The sequence below is a fragment of the Lycium ferocissimum genome, chromosome 9 (genome assembly GCF_029784015.1).
Source record: "Lycium ferocissimum isolate CSIRO_LF1 chromosome 9, AGI_CSIRO_Lferr_CH_V1, whole genome shotgun sequence".
NCBI classification, from domain to species: domain Eukaryota; kingdom Viridiplantae; phylum Streptophyta; class Magnoliopsida; order Solanales; family Solanaceae; genus Lycium; species Lycium ferocissimum.
This window is the reverse complement of record NC_081350.1, coordinates 42109660-42131517: the sequence shown is the minus strand read 5'-3', so window position 1 is coordinate 42131517 and position 21858 is coordinate 42109660. Positions and strand designations below refer to the sequence as shown.

The 21858-nt window shown below is 33.0% G+C and overlaps 4 protein-coding genes across 15 annotated transcripts; all 4 read left to right on the top strand.

Annotated features, from left to right (window-relative positions):
* The first annotated feature begins 589 nt into the window (after positions 1–589).
* On the top strand, positions 590–4657 carry LOC132030894 (uncharacterized). Of its 7 annotated transcripts, XR_009408131.1 has the most exons (7): positions 590–746; positions 1329–1520; positions 2238–2390; positions 2488–2663; positions 3377–3545; positions 3654–3729; positions 4351–4657. XR_009408131.1 is itself a non-coding variant. In XM_059420671.1 (6 exons), the coding sequence occupies exons 2-5, from the start codon at positions 1380–1382 to the stop codon at positions 3465–3467; spliced, it is 561 nt and encodes a 186-aa protein (XP_059276654.1). In that variant the 5' UTR covers positions 590–746; positions 1329–1379; the 3' UTR covers positions 3468–3483; positions 4351–4657. The 7 variants fall into 7 exon arrangements, 4 of the variants coding, with proteins under 4 accessions (XP_059276654.1, XP_059276656.1, XP_059276657.1 ...); XR_009408130.1 differs by lacking the exon at positions 3654–3729; XR_009408129.1 differs by having other exon boundaries at positions 3377–3729.
* Positions 4658–5843: 1186 nt separating this feature from the next.
* Positions 5844–20070, top strand: LOC132030893 (probable disease resistance protein At5g63020). Of its 6 annotated transcripts, XM_059420669.1 has the most exons (5): positions 5857–5951; positions 15053–15298; positions 17572–17602; positions 17691–17807; positions 18778–20070. In XM_059420669.1, exons 4-5 carry the CDS (start codon positions 17752–17754, stop codon positions 19367–19369), a joined length of 648 nt encoding a protein of 215 aa, XP_059276652.1. In that variant the 5' UTR covers positions 5857–5951; positions 15053–15298; positions 17572–17602; positions 17691–17751; the 3' UTR covers positions 19370–20070. The 6 variants fall into 6 exon arrangements, with proteins under 6 accessions (XP_059276651.1, XP_059276652.1, XP_059276653.1 ...); XM_059420670.1 differs by lacking the exon at positions 17572–17602; XM_059420666.1 differs by lacking the exons at positions 5857–5951; positions 17572–17602 and adding an exon at positions 17256–17324 and having other exon boundaries at positions 17649–17807.
* On the top strand, positions 6649–9540 carry LOC132031926 (probable disease resistance protein At1g61300). Its single transcript, XM_059421786.1, has 3 exons — positions 6649–8147; positions 8216–8616; positions 8903–9540. Exons 1-3 carry the CDS (start codon positions 6664–6666, stop codon positions 9538–9540), a joined length of 2523 nt encoding a protein of 840 aa, XP_059277769.1. The 5' UTR covers positions 6649–6663.
* On the top strand, positions 19411–19842 carry LOC132031925 (probable disease resistance protein At1g52660). The gene has a single exon (XM_059421785.1). It carries the CDS (start codon positions 19411–19413, stop codon positions 19840–19842), a length of 432 nt encoding a protein of 143 aa, XP_059277768.1.
* Positions 20071–21858: the final 1788 nt, after the last annotated feature.

Here is a 21858-nt window from a genome sequence, read left to right as displayed (position 1 = left end):
ATTAAGCCCAAATATGGGCCGAACAAATTCCCAATGGCTAGGTAGTGTTCTTTTCCCTTATGGACTTCGCCTGAGAGAAGGAAAAAGAAGACGACACGATTTTAATAAAAGGATGGGCCAATTTTTCTTTCAGAGAGAGTGAAACTCTATTTTAATTTGGATTGGGTCAGGTCTTATTGCATTGTGGATTGAGAAAAAGAAAGTCTATGTGTACTAAATTAAATGCCATGTCATATTTTGTTGGCCAAATATTAAGTGGGTGACTTTTGATGTGAGATAGGAAAAATTAGGTGACCTTGTTGTTTTTTTTTTTAAAACATAACTTTGGGAGATCATTACCTATAGTTGCGTAACCTTCTGTGTTACTACCTCCAAAATTGTCCTATTTTGAATAGTTCAAGGGCAAAATTTGCCCTTTCCTAATAATTAACGGAAAGTTATTTTTGAGCTTCTTAGCTAATTAAAGTTATTTTTGAGCTATTTAGCTAATTAAAGGCATTTTTGAGCTAGTTAACTAGGGGCGAAATCATTTTTGTACTGAAAATGTAACTGAGAATAAAGTTAACTATTTTGAATAGTTCGAGGGTATTTTTGTCCCTCTATACATAATAAATTAGAACTACATATTTTACTGATGGAGTCAAAGCATTAAGCTTCTCTATCTCTTCACTCTCATCAATATCCAGTAAATTTGTTCACTAAATTTACACTGCTTCTGACCCTTTTACAGTTGTAATATCATCAAGGTATTGACTTGCTTATATTTGTCATATCTTCCTTCTAGCATCAAGATTTGATTAACAAGTATGAATTAATACATAAAGAAATCATTTTTATGTATAAAGATTTGATTTTGAGGTAGTTTGGACTTTAGCTGTTGACTATTTGTTGTTTAAATTGACTCTTGGAAATAAGTTTGATGAGCAAGTTTAAATAATGTGTGAAAAATCATTTGTATGTGTAGATATTTGATTTTGAGATGTTTGGCTGCTGACCCCATTTGCAGTTTGAATTGATTCTTGACCTTAAATTTTGATGAACTACTATGAATTAATATAGAAAAGAATCATTTTTATGTGTAAAGATTTGACTTTGAAGTTTTTGGTCCTTGACCCATTTGCAGTTTGAATTGGTTCTTGGAATTAATTCATAAATACAAGTATGAACTGATGTATAGAGAAATCATTTTTATGTGTAAAGATTTGATTTTGAGGTGTTTGGCTGTTGACCTTTGCAATTTGAATTGATTCTGGCGTTAAATTTGATGAACACGTATCGATTGCTATATATAAAGAAATCGTTTTTATGCGTAAAGATTCGATTTTTAGGTGTTTTATAGTTGAACCATCTTCAGTTTGAATTGATTCTTGGGTTTGAGAATGGAGGAGGGTGTTCCGAGTCAAAGTGGGGAAGAACCCACATCATGGGATGAGCTTTACAATGTCAATCTGATGCCTTCAGAGATTTTTGTCAAGTTCAGAAAAGAAATAGAAGGTTATCGAGTTGGTGTTAACTTGGAGGTACTAATTTCTCACTGACCATCTATATCGTTGGTGTTTAATCAATAAACTACGTCTCAGTCCTATACTAGTTGGGGTCGATTATACGAATATGGTGCTTCCTTGATACTTTCTTTGTTATTAGTTTAATGGGGCTATTGTATTATAAAATTTGTTTATGGTTTTTTATTTATGATACATCTTGACTAGTTTTACAACTGGTTTAAAATTCTTTAGCCCCTTTATCGGAGATGGAAGTTCATATACGAGCCTTTGCCCCAGTGATTTTGTTTTTTCAAAGAATAAGGAATTTTGCTACATTTATATTAAAATTTGCACTCATTCTTACAAATGATTTATGGGTCAGTTTTATTTCTCATCCAACAAAAAGAAGAATCATTGATCCATCTTTATCGGCAACTTATTAGAATAACATAATGGAATTTTAAATTCTCGAATAATGTATGTTTATAAGTGTGCAGTATGATGTAAAATGTTGATTAATCAATTCGTCATAAAATTGTTCTTTGAAAATTATGATCGCTAAAATCTGTATTTGCTAACTATCGAATGCAGCTTGCAAGCTAAAGTAATAACGAGTTAAGTAATATATACAGTTATGGTGCTTCCTTGATACTTCCTTTGTTATTAGTTTAATGGGGCTATTGTATTACAATTTTTTTTTTTTTTTTTTTATGGTTTTAACTAGTTTTTTAATTTATGATATAACTTGACTAGTTTTACAACGCTCCATACAATGAGTATCTGGCTAAGCTGGTTTTAAAGCCTTTAGCCCCTGATCGGAGATGGAAGTTCATATATGAGCCGTTGCGTCATGAAGTACGCCTTCTTTCCAAAAAGATCCCAGTGACAAAATTTCTGAATCTTCAGGTTGAACTTTTTCCGTTCCTTCCCTACAACTGTGCTGTTTCCTGCTTCAGCCCTTATCAGCATAAAAGTTATAGGGTAACTGTTTGAACTTATACAGGTTGGTGTAGGCCATAGCTTTCAGTTGCATGCAACTGGTTGGAAATGGAAGCTCAATACTTGTTTCGGTGGAGATGGTCTCTCCAGCATCCGGAATAAAACATCACTTGGATTATGTCCCGGTGTGGATTTCCGTTTTGGATGGAAAGCAGATTATGTACTTCCAGAAGTTACTGGGCAAGTTACTTTATCCTCATTTGCCTTTCACTTTGTAGAGAATCATTGGGATTCTAGCCTCCTGAAAAGTATACTCTCTCCGTTTCAATTCATGTGTCATAGTTTGTCTGGGCACGAAGTTTAAGAAAGTAAAGAAGACTTTTGAGTCTTGTGGTCTTAAATAGAAGTGTCAAATGGGCGGGTTGGGCTGAATTTGAGTGGGTCAAAATGGGCTGACTAAAAGTTACTTGGGCTGAAATTGGTTGGGCTAAAAAGTGAGTCATAACCCAACCCACCCAATTCTTATTAAGTTTCAATTTTTTTTATCTGTTCTTTAATAATTTTTTATGTATGTAAGAAAATATATATTTTCTTTACAATGCCTATAAGTAATGTATCAAACAAAAAAATGGGCTAAGCTAATAAATGACCCACCCAAACTTGTTCGGGTTGGGTGAGTCATGTTTTCATGGACTACTTTTGTCACCCCTAGTCTTAAACTAAAGATACGTATAATGCCCTTTAATCTTGTAGTCTTAAAACATATGCCATGTGGGATGTAAGATGTTGGAATTAAAGTGTTGCCAAATTAGGAAAGATGCATTCTTTGAAACAGACTAAAAAGGAAAGTAAGACAAATAAATTGAAACAGAGAAAGTAGTACTTTAAGAATTAAAACTGACTGAAACTTGGTGTTACTTTTACCTAATATGAATTTTGGACTCCATTTTCAGGGCTTTAGGCACTGGTGAACCATTGTTCAATATGAATTCTGGACGATTACAGGCGTCACTGGATAGAGTGGAGGCCATCTTTTCCCAATAAGCACATTCAGTACTTGGTATCGTCCCTGCTTATACCTTCTAAACCTGTTGAATTTGGTGGTCGCTCAATCTCCCTTCTGTACGTTCATAAATCATTCTTCTTGATCGTTGATTTGTCTGCACATTTATGATTTGGCGATTTGCGTTGACTCATCTTACTTTGCACGTAAACCATTCATCTGCCTAGGAAAACATGAATCACCCAGAGATCTCATTTATGGAGTTTTAGAGACCTCAAGGACTAATCATTGTCAGCTAAGTTGGTAGTTATTTTCTGTCTTAATTTTGTTTATGTCGAGTTATGTTACTTTTTTTTGGATAACCTTCTGTCAGTGTTATGTTATTTTTATGTTCCTCTCCTCGTAAGCAACACTTTTCTGATGTAACTTCTTGCTTGTGCTTTTTTTAGGGATGGGGGGAAGAATAAACACCAGTGTGTTCTGGACTGAATGTCTGTTAAGAGTTGGCAAGGCAAAAGCTCTCTTAATTGTCTCCTTTCTACAGTATTGATCCTTTAATTGTTTGTCTTGACTTGGTTGATTGTCTCATTTGTAATATAAATCACTTCCATTATTACTGAACTTCTATGTAAGATCGGAAGACTGTTATGGAAATTGTAAGAGGATTTACTGCCACTTTTTTAGACCTTGAGGAGACAAGTTTTTCCAACTTTATGTGGTGTACAAGTTTTTCCAACTTTATGTGGTGTACTAGATAATGGCTCTAAAAACAAGTTAAAAGTAGTAGTAGTAGTAGTAGTAGAGCACTGTTTTGATAGAACATTGAATACCATTGGGTGCATAATTTGAACTTAATTGGTTGAGTCTTCAAAATTGATCCACACGATACCTTATCTCACCAAGGAGTTTTGATTGAGCGTGCAGGGAAAAGTAGAGAGCTCGTAAAATGGAGATATGATCGCAGTGGGTTGTATTGCCAAGATTGTACATCATAACGGGTGGTTTTTGAGAGATATGTATTGTAAAATGATTGAAAGCTTGATTTATCTCGAGTTCTGTACTGTAAATTAGTATATTCTACCTTTGCTTAATTTTTTTGATGTAAGCATAGGTGGATGCTATCATCAGGCTCTATCTTGGAAACACATTGAATGTAAAATAAATGTTGAAGAAATCTTAATTAAAACAATGGCAATTCCTTAAATTGTGGATGATTGTCAATTCACGAGCATATGAGGATGTAATTTTGTTTGGTTTGTCGACTTTATGATCTTCGTCCGATTATAATACAATTGGTTTATCTTTGGTGTTTGATTTATAAGACATGTCATTGTTGATATTGACCAACAAACTATCGAGCTCCTAGAAAATGTTGAAGTAAAGAGTGATGGAGAGTTTGGCTGTCCTGCTGTGCAGGGGTACCAAAGAGACAGAGGCGGAACCGAGATTTTTAGTTTTTGGATTCTGGATCACAATTTTTTTTTTTTTTTTTTTTTTTGCTTATTGGTTCTGCCTGTCATTTGTCAATTGTACCGTTGAACCTTTACGCCCCTGCTGGTTCAAAAAAAGAAGAAAATTGGATGTTGTTTGTTGTATGGAAGTGTTGGACTAGAGTGCATCAACATGTGTGGTAAACGAAACATTCAGTTTGAAGAGCAAAGGGCTATTAATCAAGTCCGACAACGGTTTTCCAACAAGCCTTATGAGGAGCTCTAGGAACTCTGAATAGTTGTTTGAACAACGAGTTACATTTAAGTACCATTAGTGCCAATATTGGCATGTTGAGAATAAACCCAATAAGCCTTACGAGAAGCTTTAGGAACTCTGAATAGTTGTTTGAACAACGAGTTACATTTAAGTACCATTAGTGCCAATATTGGCATGTTGGGAATGATGAAGAAATAACTGATTAGTTTGGAATGACGAAGAAATAACTGATTAATTTTTCTATTGTAGGTATTATTTTTTTCTTTCAAAAAAAGAAAAAAGAAATTTTTACATGAAATTTGTTTTTCCTACTTCCATCAAGAAAATTATTTTTCTAACTTCTAATAAACTTAGTTTATTTAATAAAATATTTTAACCAACCAAACATAAGAAAATTGAGATATAAGGGTGTGTTTGGTATGGAGGAATATATTCCTACTAGAAATAAGGAAAACAAGTCCCACATTTCATATTAATCCTCTCCTTACGACCCTCGAACACACCCATTAGCCCAAAATCATAGCCCCCACCTCCACCTACTCCAACCCACCTGGCCACCTCCGATAATATTTTTCTAAAATTATATATCTAAATATTTTTTATTAGTTATTTTAACCTTTTATGTGCAAAAAATATTCCTTCCCACCAAACCCACTCTACATCTTTGTTTTTTTTTTTTTTCCTCGCACAAAAAAAAAAAGGACCATGGAAAGAAGACTTTTATACAGTGTACTGTTTCTCTCCTGTTTTTGATTTGTTATTATTACAATAAAATCTGTGTAGAGGTATTACCTTCTGATTCAACTTGAAGATCAAATGTAATAACTGAATTTTCTTCTTTGTAATAACTGAAAATTCTTCTTTCTTATTGTATTTGATAACAGACTGACTGAAAAGTGATCAACTTTTAAACTTTTGTAAAAAGTCTTTTTTTTTTTTCAACTTCTTCAAACATAAATTTTAATGCTTCTAATTCAGTCTATTAATTGTTCTTTTTGTCATTGTAGTTGAAACCAGATATTACTCCTGAGCAGCTGTAAAAGGTAAACTACTTTTATCTTCATGTGTTTACTAAACATGTATTACGTCTGAGTTTGTTACTTAGTTAACTTTTTATTTATATTTTAACTTCATATTGAAGTTGCTCTTCTTTTCGCTTAGACTATTGCAATTGATATTGCTCAGGTTCATGGTTTCTTACGTTATAAAAATATATACTTTCCAGACAGAAAGAAGATTTTACTTTTACAACATTTTGGTGCTCTCTCTATATTAATTTATGTGATACTATAATCTAACGTTTAGCTCCTGTGAAAATCATTTTGTCATTAAATCACTGCTTTATAAGCGTTAAATTATTCTTGACCTTGAGCAATTATGAGATTGATGCTTGGATTCACCCTAAAATTAATTATGTTAATTCAACCACAATAAAAGGTGTGGAATCTTATCAAGCATTTTTGCTGGTATCTCAAAATATGGAAAAGTGTTGTGCAGGAAGTGATGTTTTTAGTAAAGAACATCTAGATTATGATTTTATACACTGCAACTGAGCTACATTATTATGGTTTTTTTTGCAGTCCTTTTCAGAAGATCATGGACGCTATTTTTGTGAAGATAGTAGATTTTGGAGTAAAGACGTTCAAACGTATCAGTGACTTTGAGGAGAATTTGGAAACTGTGGAAAGAAATGTGAAACAATTATCAGATAAAGCATTCGATGTGAAGACAGAGGTTCAGGGTCGAGAGCAATCTGGAAAGAAGAAGAGGAAAAGAGAAGTCAATTCTTGGTTTGACGAGGTTATAGAGATCGAATTAGAATTACGTTCTTTGAAAGAAGAAGTAACAAGAGGGACGAGAAATGCAGGTGCTTTGGAGAAGTTAAATGGAAGGGTTGGAGAACTTCTTGAGCAAAGTAAACATTTTGGAATGCTAGTACATGACACGTATGAGCGCAATGAGTGTCTACTCCTGGCGCCGCAAGTTCATGAGGAAACATCAAAACAAAATTTAGAATTGATTTGGACGTGGTTACATGTTGAAAATGTCTCAAGCATCGGTATATATGGTATGGGAGGTGTGGGTAAAATGACTTTGGCAAAGCATATACATAACCGTCTTGTTAATGAGATTCATTATCAAGTCTGTTGGGTTACTGTTTCTCAAGGGTTTAGCTTCAAAAGATTACAAGATGATCTTGCCAAAATTGTAAATCTGGACCTTTCAGATGAGGTTGATGAGCATAGAAGGGCAGCCAAATTAAACCGGGCATTCAAAGAAAGGAAGAACATTGTTATCATATTGGATGATGTCTGGGATTGCCTTAGCTTGGAGAAGTTGGGTGACCCTCTTGGTGTGGAAGGCTGTAGACTGATTCTAACTACTCGCTCTTATGAAGTCTGCCTAAAGATAGGTTGTAAGAAACTACTCGAAGTGAAGAAACTCAATAATTATGATGCTTGGGAGTTGTTCAGGAAGAGTCTAAGATGCGAGACTATGCTCAATCCAGATATCGAGTCAATTGCCAAATCCATGGCAGGAAGGTGCAAAGGCTTGCCACTTGGGCTCATCACTTTGGCGGGAAGCATGAAAGGGGTGACTGATAAAAGGGAGTGGAAGAACGCTTTGAAAGAATTCCCTGATGACATGGAAAGTGATGTCTTCAAGGTAATGCAGTATAGTTATGATCAGTTGAAAGATAAAATTATGCAAGAGTGCTTCTTGTACTGTGCTTTGTATCCTGAGGACTGTACAATTGATGGAGAGAAACTAGTTGGTAGATTTATCATGGAGGGACTGGTGAAGGGAAATAGTAGGCAAGAAGAGTTTAACCAGGGCCATACCATATTGAATAAACTAGTTAAGGTATGCTTACTTAAAGCAGTTGATGGTGATTATGAGCTCGGTCAAGCAGTAAAGATGCATGATTTACTTAGGGAAATGGTATTGCGGATCACATATGTTAAACCAAGATACATGGTAAGGGCTGGAATAAGATCACCTGTGCCAGAGGAGCAAGATTGGGCATTCGATTCGGATAAAATCTCTTTTTTCCAAAGCTACATAGGGGGAATCCCTAAAGACATGCACCGAATTGCCCCAAATTATCAACCTTGCTTTTGCCTGGTTGTTGTTTGAGAAGGATTCCAGAATCTTTCTTTCAGCATATGAACAACCTCCAAGTGCTCAACTTGAGCTTCAACTCAGAGCTTATGGATTTGCCGAGTTGCGTATCTAACTTGGGAAGTCTTAGAGCAATCTCGCTTCGAGAATGTAGAGAGCTCAAATCTGTGCCACCACTGGGAAAGCTAAAAAATCTGAGGGTGCTAGATCTATCAGGCACTGATATTAAGGAAGTGCCTCAAGGCATGGGAAGCTTAGTCAAGCTTACATATCTAGATATGAGTGGAATATATCTTGATGAACTGCCAAAGGAGCTATTACCTAAACTTTCCCATCTTCAATACCTCAATCTTCCTCTATGTATTAATACACGAGTTCATGAGAAATCGTCATAACTATGAAAATGATTGGAGGTGTGACATACGAGTCGGGACAAATTCGTCCCTTTTCAATCGCATTGTCTACGAAAATAACAAAATCAAAGAAAGAAGAGTGGTTGTAAAAGATTGCACCATTGAAGCATGTGGAGGAGAAGCACCAACATCAATTATTCTTCCACATGGCATTCAATTTCTAGATATTAACAACTGTCATGGGCTGAGTAGCTGCTTGGTGGACAATTTTCTGACACGGACTACTTTAACAGGCTTGACCTGTAAGATCAAGCATTGTGATGACATAGAATGGATTGTCAATGTGCCATCTGGTAGAAATACTACTACAGACCCACATTGCATACGTTTCCATATGCTAAGTATCTCTTCTTTGCCAAATCTTATTGGGCTTTGTAAGGGAAAGATTGCATCTCATGTTCCATGTGACACCTTCTCGGGTCTTGCATATCTGTATATTGAGAGACCCAATAAGATAAAGAAGTTGTTTCCACGGGCTATCTTGCAGGATCTTGAAAACCTTCAGAAGCTTGGTGTAACTGATTGTGATGAGATGGAAGAGATAATAGCTGAGGAAGCAACTGAACAAGATGGTACAAGTAGCGACATTCTCATCCTTCCAAAGCTAATGAGGCTCGAACTAACCGACCTGCCTAAGTTGAAGAGAATCTGTGAGGGAAAACTCATCTGTGATTCCCTTGAATCGATGAGCTTTGAACACTGCTCCGAGCTGAAGAGGCTGCCTTTCTATGCTCCCACTACAAATGCACATCCTTTTCTAGCCCTCCATACAATCAAAGTTCTAGAAAAAGATTGGTGGCAAACATTGGAGGGGGAACAATCCCATCTCAAGACCCTCTTCCAACCTCACATTACACATGTGCGCTACTAATAGTCCATTTCGAGTTTTTCTTTTAATAAAAAAGAAACATTTGTTTTGTTCTGCGTTTAAGCAAACGTATTGTATTATTATTGTACAGAATTTTAAGTTTGGGTACCTCTGTTTCTTCTCCTTTTAACTCTTCTTTTTCTTCTAATTCTCAAAATCATGTTTTTACTTCATGGAATGTTCTTTTGTTGAGCTTCAAATTTATCTTGATCCATCTTGTTACTTGTATTATTATTAGTATTAAAATTTTACTTCAACTAATCAATTTTCTGTAATGCATTTATGTTGTTTTCATATCAATTTTACATAGTGTAATTATTTTTTACAAATATTTCATACGTAGTTATTTTGGTTTAATTTTGTTTATTGCTTGAGATTTACTTTACTTTTTTCTATGTAGTCACTTTTCTTTTATCATGTATCTTATAAGTTTGTGGTGTGTTTAATATAAAGGAAAATATTTTCCACTAAAAATGTGTTCCTAGAAAATAGACCCTCAAATAATTAGGTCAAGTTGGGTGGGTCATGACCCAACCCATTTTAGCCCAAATGACTTTTGGGCCAATCTTAGCCTAAACCATTTATTACCGGGCTCAACCCATTTTGATTTGTACAATCTCAGCCCAACCCGCCCATTTGACAAGAAGGATTTATTAGGGGGAAAAAACATAATTGTATACTATTTAAAAAAGGGATAACTACATGATATAACAAACATATAGTGGGTATTGACATTTAATAGCTATAGTTTAACTTAATTACTTCTCATAGCAAACATTTGTGTATTAATGACATTTAGTAACTATATATATACACACACCAAATAGAATACCCATCACACTACAACCCAACCCTCCCATCTCTCTCCCCTCTCTTCTCCCCACTGCTCCGCCGCCGACCACCACCCACCGCCGGAGCTCCGGCGAAATGCCGTGCCCCTTCACCACTGTCACTGCCAGCCCCTTCCCGTTTTCCCTTTCTTCTCCGACAAAGCTCCAGCGAACCAAACAAATTTTTATATAGCTGGTTCCGCTGGTTGGCGAAGCTCCAACGAAGTCCCTCCAATCTCTGCCGTCGTCACCACGAAGAATTCAAAATGCCGACGAGGGCAAGCCGGAAAAGAAAAAAAACTCAGATCTAAACCCTCCAATCTCCGCCGTCGCCACCATGAAGAATTCAAAATGCCTACGAGGGAACGCCGAAAAAGACAAAAAAAACTCAAATCTACGTCGGAAAAAAAAATGTGGCCGTTTTAGTCGCCAAAATTTGTTGTATATTTACCGTGTATACAACGTTTTTCGCTTGTATTTGTTGTATACATACCAGAAAATATGGCGTATTTGTTAATTTTTTAGTGTATCTATGTTGTATACTGTATTTTTTGCCTGTATTTGTTGTATTTACCGGTTAATTTTTTGGTGTATGAATGTTTTATACCGTATTTTTCACTCGTATCCGTTGTATACATACCGAAAAAATATGATGTACTTGTGTAATTATTGGTGTATATGTATTCAGTTTTTACTCGTTGTATTCATGAATACAACAAGCCAATTTATGAATACATATAGTTATTTCATGAATACAGTGGAAATTTTTTTTGTTGTATTCATGAATACAGCTAAAAAAAAAAAATTGAATATACATGTGGGAGCTGGGCTGATTTGCTACAGAACGTAAATATTGAAACATTAGCTATGCAGCTTGATTAACCCCCAAATGTTTGCTATTTATGTAAAATGCCCTTTAAAAAATATATACAGAATCATAGCAGCGTTAATTAAATATCATTCCATGACAACTAATACTAACAACACCATAATTGATCTAAAAAGAAGGGATAATTGAAAAAATCCAAGACAAAAAAAGGTAAAATATTATATTGAACATATATACAATTTATACCAATTATAATAAATTTTATAACATAAATATTCCATGAATATGTAAGTGTAAAATTTATATACAATGAGTAAAAATTTTATATAAAAAATATACTACAGATATTTAATAAATTCATATAAATACAAATATATAGATAAATTCATATTTATATAGCATGTATACAAGAATTAAAACAAATTTATACTAAAAAAATAACTTGAATCATTATTTATTCTAGAAATCTATCATGAATATGCAATTGTTATCTTCGACTAAAATCACCATCAATTTTAATCCTAAAGCATATGGAGGTAGTGGGTTTGAGGGGGAGAGATACAAGAGAGAGAACGTGAATTTGAAGGCTAGACATGGCTGAATTTTACAGTTATAGTGATGAGAGAGAAAGCATAATGGAGTAGATATATATAAGGACAAAATTAATTTCTTAATTTATGGTGTTATTTTTGAAGAATTTTAAAAGTTGTGCTATTTGTGTGCCTAATTTTAAAAGTTTGACCTATCGTGTAATTTTCTCATTTATTAGCTCATTCAAAAGGTAAAAGAGTATTGTTTCTGAAGTCCAAGAAAGATAAGGGGTTAAAGTGAGATCGATGTATTCTTCATATTAAAATCTTTGGTATTACAATTCACATATCAATTCACCTTATAAATAAATCATGCATTCTATTTTGTTAAAATTGAATCTTTGGCACTGATACAGTGTATCCGCGCGCGGAAGAGATGTATCAGCACATACAATTGCGCTGGATTAGCTGAAACTATCGGATATCAATTGAATCACCACATACTATATTAGCTGAAAATCTTTGTGTTAACACGTACATTTGCGCTAGATTAGCTGAAAATCATGAGTATCTGTTGTATCAGTGCATACTGCATCAGCGGAATAGCGTGAAAGAGCTTATAGAGCATACAATTACGGACATGTGCATCGTAAATACAGTCTAAATATTTGTCATGTCTCATAATTTTTCCTACACTGTATGCATTGCATTAATACAAAGTACCTTGAGATATGATATACTGAAAATGATATATAATATAATAATGAAAATGCTACATTATACATTAGATATACCCAATAGTGCTTCCGTATTAATAGGGAGTAGTATTCTTACCAGAATGGAGAATTTGAAGGGACTAATTGATATTATAAAAAATTCCTCATGTTTTAGTGGATTTAATTGAAGGAAGAAATATAACCTATCGGATTCAGTTTCCGCATTTATAAGAAAACTGACATATTCAGACCGTTTCTCACTTACTGGATTATACGGTATATATCGTAGATTATGTGGTTTAATTAATAATAATAATAAATTATGAAATATTTTACTCATTTGCTAGTAGTTATGTAGCTTCTCCTATTTTCTTACTATATTAAAAAACAGCCCTTTATTGTTAATGTTTCATCTACAACCTCTAGTCGTTTTTTTTTTTTCCTTCTTCTTCTTCTTATATATGTGCAACTTCAATCGTATGATTTGATGATATTTAGTCATTCGTTACCATAACACAACAGAAAAAGGGAAAAATTTCTATATATACTCCCCAATTGTAAACATGCGATACTGCGCTATCTTTTATATATGTTTTGTTCATTTTCCTACAGGACAATAAATGAAGTGATAGAAAATGGGAAAATTTCATAAATGACTACATTTTTAGTAAGTTAAAAATCTCAAGATAAAGAACATTTTGCTTATTTACAGCCGTAGCTACTTTTTTTTTTGCCGTATTCATTTTTTTCGTATTCAATTTTTGTTTACCGTATTCATGACTAAAATAATTTTTTTCCCAACGTATTCATGAAATAATTATTCGTATTCATAAATTGGCTTATTTTATTCGCGAATACAACAAGTAAAAAAACCGAATACATATACACCAATAATTACACAAATACATCGTATTTTCCGATATGTATACAACAGATACAAAGAAAAAATACCGTATACAACATAGATATACCAAAAAATTAACAAATACTAAAAAAAAAACATTGTATACACGGTAAATATACAACAAATACAAAAAAATTAATGAATACAATGAATTGTATCTTCGAAAAATTAATGAAAACACCGAAAAAGTAACGTGATTTTTCGCATCCCGTACCTAATTTGACCTGAAAAGCCACCGTCTTGGCCAAACTCCGACAAAGCAACACTTGTCGACGGTGGAAGATCCGATGTATATCCGGTCGTATCCGCAAAGATTTGACTCGTATCCGACCGTCAAAGTTCGCCGGGAGAAGGATGGAAGCCAATCGGCGAAGATCCGATTTATATCCGGCCGCATCCGGCAAGACCGCCCGTCAAAGTTCGTCGGGAGAAGGACGAGAGGCCAATCGATGAAGATCCGATGTATATCCGGGCCGATCCGGCCAAGACCGACCGGATTTCGACCGTAAAAGTTTGGGAGAAAGGTCGGCGGCGGCGGCAGAGGGGGGGCGGGGGGAGAGGGAGAGAGAGAGAGAGACGGGGGTTGGAAGTGAATAATGTAATGATGGGGTATTTTACTTTGCATATATATATATATAGAGAGAGAGAGAGAGCTATAAGTTGTATTTAATATATAATTATTAGCTATGAAATGTAATTATTTTAAACTATAGCTACTAAATATAAATATGTAGTAATGTTAGTTATGCTATGTAGTTATCGCTAGAAAATAACCCGTTAGAATTAATTAAATTGCGCTAATAACTTTAAAAATTGTAATATTTTGGTGTACTTTAATTCTCCTCCCCCTTTTGTTATTAAGTAGTATGTTGGTCATGGAGAAGTGACACAGCACTATATCTACGACAAGTTTTATATAGATAGATTTCATTGCTTTACAATAAGCTTTTGCCTATAGAAACAACATTCATCATTATGTAGGTTCCAACTAGGAACCAGCAGGAACGTCTAAAACGCTATTGAACTTGGAATAGGATAAATTAAAAGATGAAATAGGGGCCTTTTTGTATTCTACCATTTTTTCACACATAAAAAGTTGAAAAATATATTTTCAGGTAATTCTTATCTATATCAGTCAAGTAAACTCATATGTCAAATGTTATCATAAGTGTATAACAATCAATCGCAATAACAATGCAGAAAAGGTCCAAACAAACAGGATTATTATAACAAAGTTTTTATTGTATCTCCACAGTATTATTGAAAGAAGAAATAAACTATACGCCAATCTATTTAGGCCCCGTTTGTCCATAGATCCAAAAAAAAAAAAAATCACTTTTTTTTGGAGTTTTGGAGTTGGAGTTGGAGTTATGTTTGGCCATAGTTTTTGAAATTGTAATTTTTGGTAAAATGTAGTTGTAAAAAAGTTAAAAAAGTGAAATTTTTTTGAAAAACAAGTTTTTTGAGTTTTTGGTATTCCAAAATACAACGTCAAGTTGTATTCGAAATTTTCATGGCCAAACGCTGATTCCTGAAAAAAATGAAAAAAAATTCCGAAATAAAGTAAATAATTCTTATGGCCAAACGGGGGCTATAGTCTATACTTGTATAGTAAAAAAAAAGCTAGTTTGAAATAAAACCTTATGCTGAAACCTTTTTTTTTTTTTTCTTTTTTTTTTTTTTTTTTTTTGGTAATTTGTTTTTAGAGAGTGGAGAGAAGTTTCATGGAAAAGAAGGGGAAGGAGCAAAAAAGGGAAAAGAAAGGAACATTATAAGAAAGTGGGAAGAAAAGGAAATGTAAGTGCATTTTTTCCCCTTTAAAGAAAGACCTTGACCAAAACCAATCAGTATTTTCCCTCATTTATATAGTCCACTGCTTCTCTCCTGCTTTTGATTTCTTACACATTATAAAATCGGAGGTACTGCCTTCTGCTTCAACTTGAAGATCAAAGGTAAATACTGAGCGTCTTTCAGCCTTAAGTATGCCTTGTTCTTCATTTTTATTGCATTTGATAACAAACTGACTGAAAATTTGGATTATTTTTTAGCTTCATTTGTAGAAAGTTTTTTTTTTTTTTTTCAACTTCTTCAAATATAAATTTCAATGCTTTTAATTCAATCTATTAATTGTTCTTCTTTTTCATTGTATTTGAAATCAGATCTGACTGCTCAACAGCTGAAAAGATAAATAAATAAAATAAAATAAATAAATATCTATACATACTCCTTCCGTCTCAAGTTTAAGTGCCTTACTTTCCTTTTTGGTCTGTCCCAAAAAAGAGTATCTCTCGTATATTTAGTAAGTTGACAATTCAAACATCCTACGTACCTTAAAATCATAAGATTCAAAAGTTTCTTTAAGTTAAGACAATAGGATTCAAAAATTTCTTTTTATTCCTTAAATTTTGTGTCCAGTCAAGATGAGACTCTTAGGGCCTGTTTGGAAAGCCATCCAAGTAATTGGAATTGGGTGTAATTGGTGTAATTACTACAATGTTTTTAACTGTTTTTGATTGTGAATTCACGCTTAAAGTCAGACTGAGTGTAATGAGAGGGTGTAATTACACTATTCAATTCAATTCTGGACAGTAATTACACCCTGTAATTACAAGTAGTTACTTTTTAGTTTATTTCTTTTTAATTTCTTTTCTATTATTTTTTAATTTCGTTTTATTTCTATTATTTAATTTCTTTTTTATTTTTTAATTTCTTTTCTTTTATAATTTATTTTCTATTTCTATTATTTAATTTCTTTTTTATTTTTACTTTTTAATGATTTGTATTTTTTAAAATATATTTTTCTTTTTATAGAATTTATATTTCATTTCTTTTCTTCTCATTCCCAAACTTTACTTCTTGTGGTTCCATGTAATTGCTCATATTTTTTTTAGTTTTTTATTTTATTCATTTAGCATAACCATGTTAATATTTTAATTTTTAAAACTACATCTTTTAATATTAGAAAGAATGGGTCATTAGCAAACTTAACATATAAAAAGTGAAGTTATTAAAGTAAAATTTCGTTGTGAATGAGGTTATTGACTTATATTTTTTCTTTCTTTTGAATTATAGGAGTATTTACTTATGTTACGTTGAAACTTACTTATGTAACCTTAGAATTTGACATAAGAGTATTATGTTAAAAACTTATGTTAAAAATTTTCTTTCGGATTTTGAATTTAGGTTATATTTTCGATTTTAAAAATATTTGTTTTAGTACTATTGACTCATTGCATGTTATTTATTTTTCACTTACAATTGATAGATTATTGTCAATTGAATATTGTTATAGCATTATATTTATAAATATTCTTTTTTTGTCAAACATCCAATCCCATGATGTTCTCACAAAAAAGGTATGCTTTTAATTTTTATAATCAATTAAAATTAAAATATTATTAATTTGAAATTATATATCAGTTATTTTTTACAATATTAGTTACAAATATATGATTATTAATTAACATATTTTCAAGAAACAATGTATTATTAAATAACTAATATATCATTTATAAAGGCACATATTTTTTAAAATATTAATTTTAATTTTTTTATAATTAAATTTTATTTTTAAATTAAACTAACTGTGTAATTACACTTGTGTAATGACACCTGTAATTACATTATGACAAACAAACAGGTCGTTGTAATTACACTACTGTGTAATTACTAGGCTGTGTAATTAGTAGGGTAGTAATTACACCAATTCCAATTACTAGGTGCCTATCCAAATAGGCTCTTAAAGTAAATTTTTTGCATCCACCACCACCTTAGATAAGGAGGTAAACAAAAGCAAATACGTCCATACACAAAGTGATTTGGCACCGCTCTAATCTCTATGGCCAGCAAGTTCCATCATTTAACTCTCTGACGTCTGAATAACTCCACCTTAAATGGCTATTTCAACAGATTTAAGATGCACTTTAAACTCAGAATTTGAAGCAAAACAAGAAGCAGATGTTGCCTCATCAAAAAGCCGTAAAGAGTTCTTTCCTATGCTAATTGGTCAGCTGTTGCCATTCTCCAATACATGTTAAATTGTGCCTCCAAAGTTTTTAGAAAATATTTGCAAACAAAAATGGACCCTTCTTCCTAAGTCTAATCTATTTGAATCTATAAATTTTGAAGTCAGTGCAGGACTGTGAATTGAAAATATATATATATATATATATATCCTTCTCACTGATATACAGTATCATCAATCCTATCTGACTTCCTTTTGCAGTATATGTGCACGGACTCTTTTGTTTTGGCAGGTGACATTTCGTTTCTCATAGTTGTTTCGTGATTATATATATGCAGCCAGATACCATCACCGGCATTCTCACTTTTGTATTACAACAGAAGGATCACTCAAAGTCTCTCAGGTCTATAAAACAACAAAACCAACAGGATTTGGAAGCTTATGGGATATCTGTACATCATGTCTTCTTTGGTCTGTGTACTTCGAGTTTTCTTCAGGTTTGTTGTACAATTACATACCTACTTCTATAGATGGATAGATTTTTGGCAGGTTCGTTTCACATTTGTTATTTTATTTTTTACAAAGCTGACACCGTGGTACATGGTTATTAGTGGAGCAAATTACTTATAACTTATCAATCCAAAAAATCTTGAACTTGTTGAATGATGATGTACTGCCCTTTGCTTAATAATCAACCAAATATTGGATAATGTTAAAAAGTTAAAATCCTCCCTGGGATAGCAATACTAATTTTACATCTTTCATGTAAGAGTTACGTGCAATTTGCATAGATTTTATCATATCCGAATGGTAAAATTGACTTAGGATACTTGCTAGATTATATGGCAAAACAAGGTAAAGTTGGCTTAGGATCTCAGGCATTCTTTTAAGTGGTCCAATTGAGCACTACAATGCTTCAAAAGTTGCTCTATTTTACATGAGCAGTGTAATACTTCCTTTGTTAAATCTCGTACTTTAGATTCTATCAATTCTCAGTAATGGCCAGCTAGTCTGATATTACTTTCCTTTATTGCATATTATATGAAGCTATTTTACTAGAAATGATACTTAAAGTGCTGAATTTGACATATATATTATAGTAGCGAGAATTAACCAAAAAAATTAATATGATTGAAAAGTTAGTTTTATTGAGAAAATATCACATTAAGATTTGAATTTGAATTATACGCAAAATACGTGATGTCTTGCGCTCATTGATGACATTCATTTGATGTTTTGTTTTTTTAAAAAGAATCTCTTTGAGATGATTACAGTTCATTGATCAGATGTCCAAGAAATTGAAATGTTAAACCAAAGAAAAAAAAAGCCTTTTGAGATATCTCAAAAGAGAAGAGTTCCATATAAGTTGGAAAGGAGAAAGTATTGTTTTTCAGTGAACTACATATTGATTATGATTTATCCTGTAACTGAACTACTTTATTATTATTATTTTTTTGTTTTTTGCAGAGAATTTTGTAAGATCATGGACATTTGTATTGAGAAGATATCTGACGTTTTTGTTGAGAAGGTAATTGATTTTAGCATAAAGGATTTTAGAGGTATTAGTAACTTTGATGAGAATTTGAAAACTCTGGAAAGAAATATAAAGCAATTATCAGATAAAGCAGCCGATGTGAAGATAGAGGTTAAGAACCAAGAGCGATTTGGGAAGAAGAGGAAAAGAGAAATTGATTCTTGGTTTAACGATGTTATGAATGTCTGTGCCTTAAAAGAAGAAGTAACAAGAGGGGAGATAGATCCAGGTGCTTTGGAGAAGATGAATGGAAGGGCTAGAGAACTTCTTGAGCAAAGTAAACATTTTGGCACCCTCGTACATGATATGTATGAGCGCGAGGAGTGTCTACTGCTGGTGCCTGAAGTTCACGAGGAAATATCAAAACAAAATGTAGAAGACATTTGGACGTGGTTACAGGATAATAATGTCTCAAGCATCGGTATACATGGTGAGAAAGGTGTGGGCAAAACAACTTTGGCAAAGCATATACATAATCGTCTTCTTGAGAAGACTCATTATCAAGTCTGTTGGGTTGCCCTCTAGGGTTTAGCATCAAAAGATTACAAGATGATCTTGCCAAAATTATGAATCTTGATCTTTTCGATGAGGTTGATGAGCAAAGAAGGGCAGCCAAATTAAACAGGGCATTCAGAAAAAGGAAGAACATTGTTATCATATTGGATGATGTCTACGGTCGCCTTAGCTTGGAGAAGTTGGGTGACCCTCTTGGTGTGGAAGGCTGTAGACTGATTCTAACTACTTGCTCTTATGAAGTCTGCCTAAAGATGGGTTGTAAAAAACTACTTGAAGTGAAGAAACTCAATACTGATGATGCTTGGGAGTTGTTCACGAAGAGTCTAGGATGTGAGACTGTGCTTAGTCCAAATATTGAGAAAATTGCCAAAAAAATGGCAATAAAGTGCGAGGGCTTGCCACTTGGGCTCATCACTTTGGCGGGAAGAATGAGAGGGGTGACTGACATAAGGGAGTGGAATAACGCCTTGACAAAGTTATGATCGGTTGTGCAAGAGTGCTTGTTATATTGTACTTTGTATCTTGAGTACTACTCCCTTCATTTCAATTTGTTTGTTTGTGTTAGTTACTATTTGGACAATCAGAGGATATATTTGACCATAATCTTTTCAAATACTTTCTAAAAATTTTGAATTGTTAACTATTGTATCTTATAGTGTTTTTTATGTAGTTTCTAAATATGTAAATTTTATGAAGATTCTATTTCCGAATTCACACAAATCATTAGTTAGTGTAATCCTCGTACTCCGAATCAAGCCTCATCATATCATATGATACTATTCTAAAAGTGGGAAGACCTTAAGTTGAAAAGTTGAATTACCAAAATGTCCATTAAAATTTAAACGACCTTTTCGCCCTTAAATATTAGTATACAAAATGAATATATTGCAAAGGTTGTCTTGAAATATTAAACTTCATAATGTTACCTTTAATTGTAAGAAATATATTGTAGTAATGTTTTTATAGGAATTTCTTTAAATTCCCGTGCGTTACTTTCATCTTCTAATTAAAGCTACTATTTACACTTCATTACTCCTAAAAATTTATCTTTTGGTTTTTATCTTTCACACTTGGCCTTTCATATTTCCTATGGTTTTAAATGAGCAAGAAATGCAGTTTCTCACTTATAGATAGTGTTTTTCCGTAAATCATCTGATACCTTCCATTTTTGTCAAATCCCTTCAGATTCGTGGACACGACTGAATAGCTAGGGGGTGAAGTTGGTCGAGATTCGAGGGATACGTATTCTAATACATTTTAAAATTTTATAGTATTTTGTTTTTATTGTAAAAGTTAAAAATCAAATAATCTCTTTACGTTATACTTGTAACTAGGGGTGTTCACGATTTAGTTAAAAACCGATCCAAACCGAAAATCAAAATCAAAACCAAACCGATATTTACTTGGGTTAGGTTTTATTTTTTTTTTAAAACCGATAATATTTAGTTTGGTTTTGGTTTTATTAAAAGCAAACCGAAGAAAAAACCGAACCTAACCGACAAATTTTATACATAATTTTTATAATTATATATATACAATATATCAATTTTTATAAATACTTTTAAATAATTTATATACTTTTTACTTAAAATTTTATTTAATTCTAATAGGCTAGTGAACTCTATACCTTAAGCCGATTTTAAAAAAGAAATTCATGAATTCAAACTCATATATAAGATTTGCCTAGATTTATTTTGTATTTCTTATAAACTTTATTCACTTAATTAAAATCATAAATCTTAAGACATTTTCTCCATAATGCAAGAAACTATAGCTACCACAATAAAAGGGTAAGAAGGGATTATAAGTTGAAAAAAGATAGAAAATTCTCTCCTAATCGTAGGTAGAAAAACACGAAAGAGACAAATACCGTTAATTTTCTTAAAAACTGAAAAACCGACCCAAACTGAAGCAAACTGATGGATATCTATATTTAGTTTGATTTTAATAATTTTAAAAACCGACTAGATTGGTTTGGTTTTGATTTTAACCCAAAACTGACCCATGAACACCCCTACTTGGAAGTGCCAAAAAATCGTGTTCCATTATTTTTAGCTGATTTTAGGTAATATGGACTAGAAATAGGGACAAGGGTCAAAAATACCCCCTCTACTTTCTTTTATTAGCTAAGTTTACCCTTCGTTACAAGTTGGACTATTTATACCTCTGCCATTACCACAGTTAACGAAATTACCCCTCAATTGCATGGAATCTTCTAGATCCACCTCAATTCCCTAGTTTCACTTAAAATTACCCAATTTCCCCTTGTAACCCCCCCGACCCACCTAATTAAAAGGTTTTAAATTTATATAGCGAGTGAAACTCGATCCTAAAACTCGGGAATTGGCCTATGTATTTAACGAGTTATGGATTTTCGTTTCCTATGTATATGGTGAGATGATTGTATCAGACGTTGAGAATTCTAAGTTTAACCGACTCGCACATACCTCATAAAAGGAGAGAGGTGTCCCGGGGAAGTACGGTTGTAAATCGTACCG

What these genes read in the sequence shown, in the direction of transcription:
- LOC132030893 (XM_059420668.1), top strand. Translation starts at nt 17,752, where the DNA reads ATGGGATATCTGTACATCATGTCTTCTTTGGTCTGTGTACTTCGAGTT. An exon ending in GTACTTCGAGTTTTCTTCAG is followed by an intron (nt 17,808 to 18,777) that starts GTTTGTTGTACA and finishes TGTTTTTTGCAG; the next exon opens with AGAATTTTGTAAGATCATGG.
- LOC132030894 (XM_059420671.1), top strand. Translation starts at nt 1,380, where the DNA reads ATGGAGGAGGGTGTTCCGAGTCAAAGTGGGGAAGAACCCACATCATGG. An exon ending in GAGTTGGTGTTAACTTGGAG is followed by an intron (nt 1,521 to 2,237) that starts GTACTAATTTCT and finishes TAACTTGACTAG; the next exon opens with TTTTACAACGCTCCATACAA. An exon ending in CAAAATTTCTGAATCTTCAG is followed by an intron (nt 2,391 to 2,487) that starts GTTGAACTTTTT and finishes GAACTTATACAG; the next exon opens with GTTGGTGTAGGCCATAGCTT.
- LOC132031925 (XM_059421785.1), top strand. Translation starts at nt 19,411, where the DNA reads ATGAATCTTGATCTTTTCGATGAGGTTGATGAGCAAAGAAGGGCAGCC.
- LOC132031926 (XM_059421786.1), top strand. Translation starts at nt 6,664, where the DNA reads ATGATTTTATACACTGCAACTGAGCTACATTATTATGGTTTTTTTTGC. An exon ending in AGATCACCTGTGCCAGAGGA is followed by an intron (nt 8,148 to 8,215) that starts GCAAGATTGGGC and finishes GAATCCCTAAAG; the next exon opens with ACATGCACCGAATTGCCCCA. An exon ending in ATACCTCAATCTTCCTCTAT is followed by an intron (nt 8,617 to 8,902) that starts GTATTAATACAC and finishes CTACTTTAACAG; the next exon opens with GCTTGACCTGTAAGATCAAG.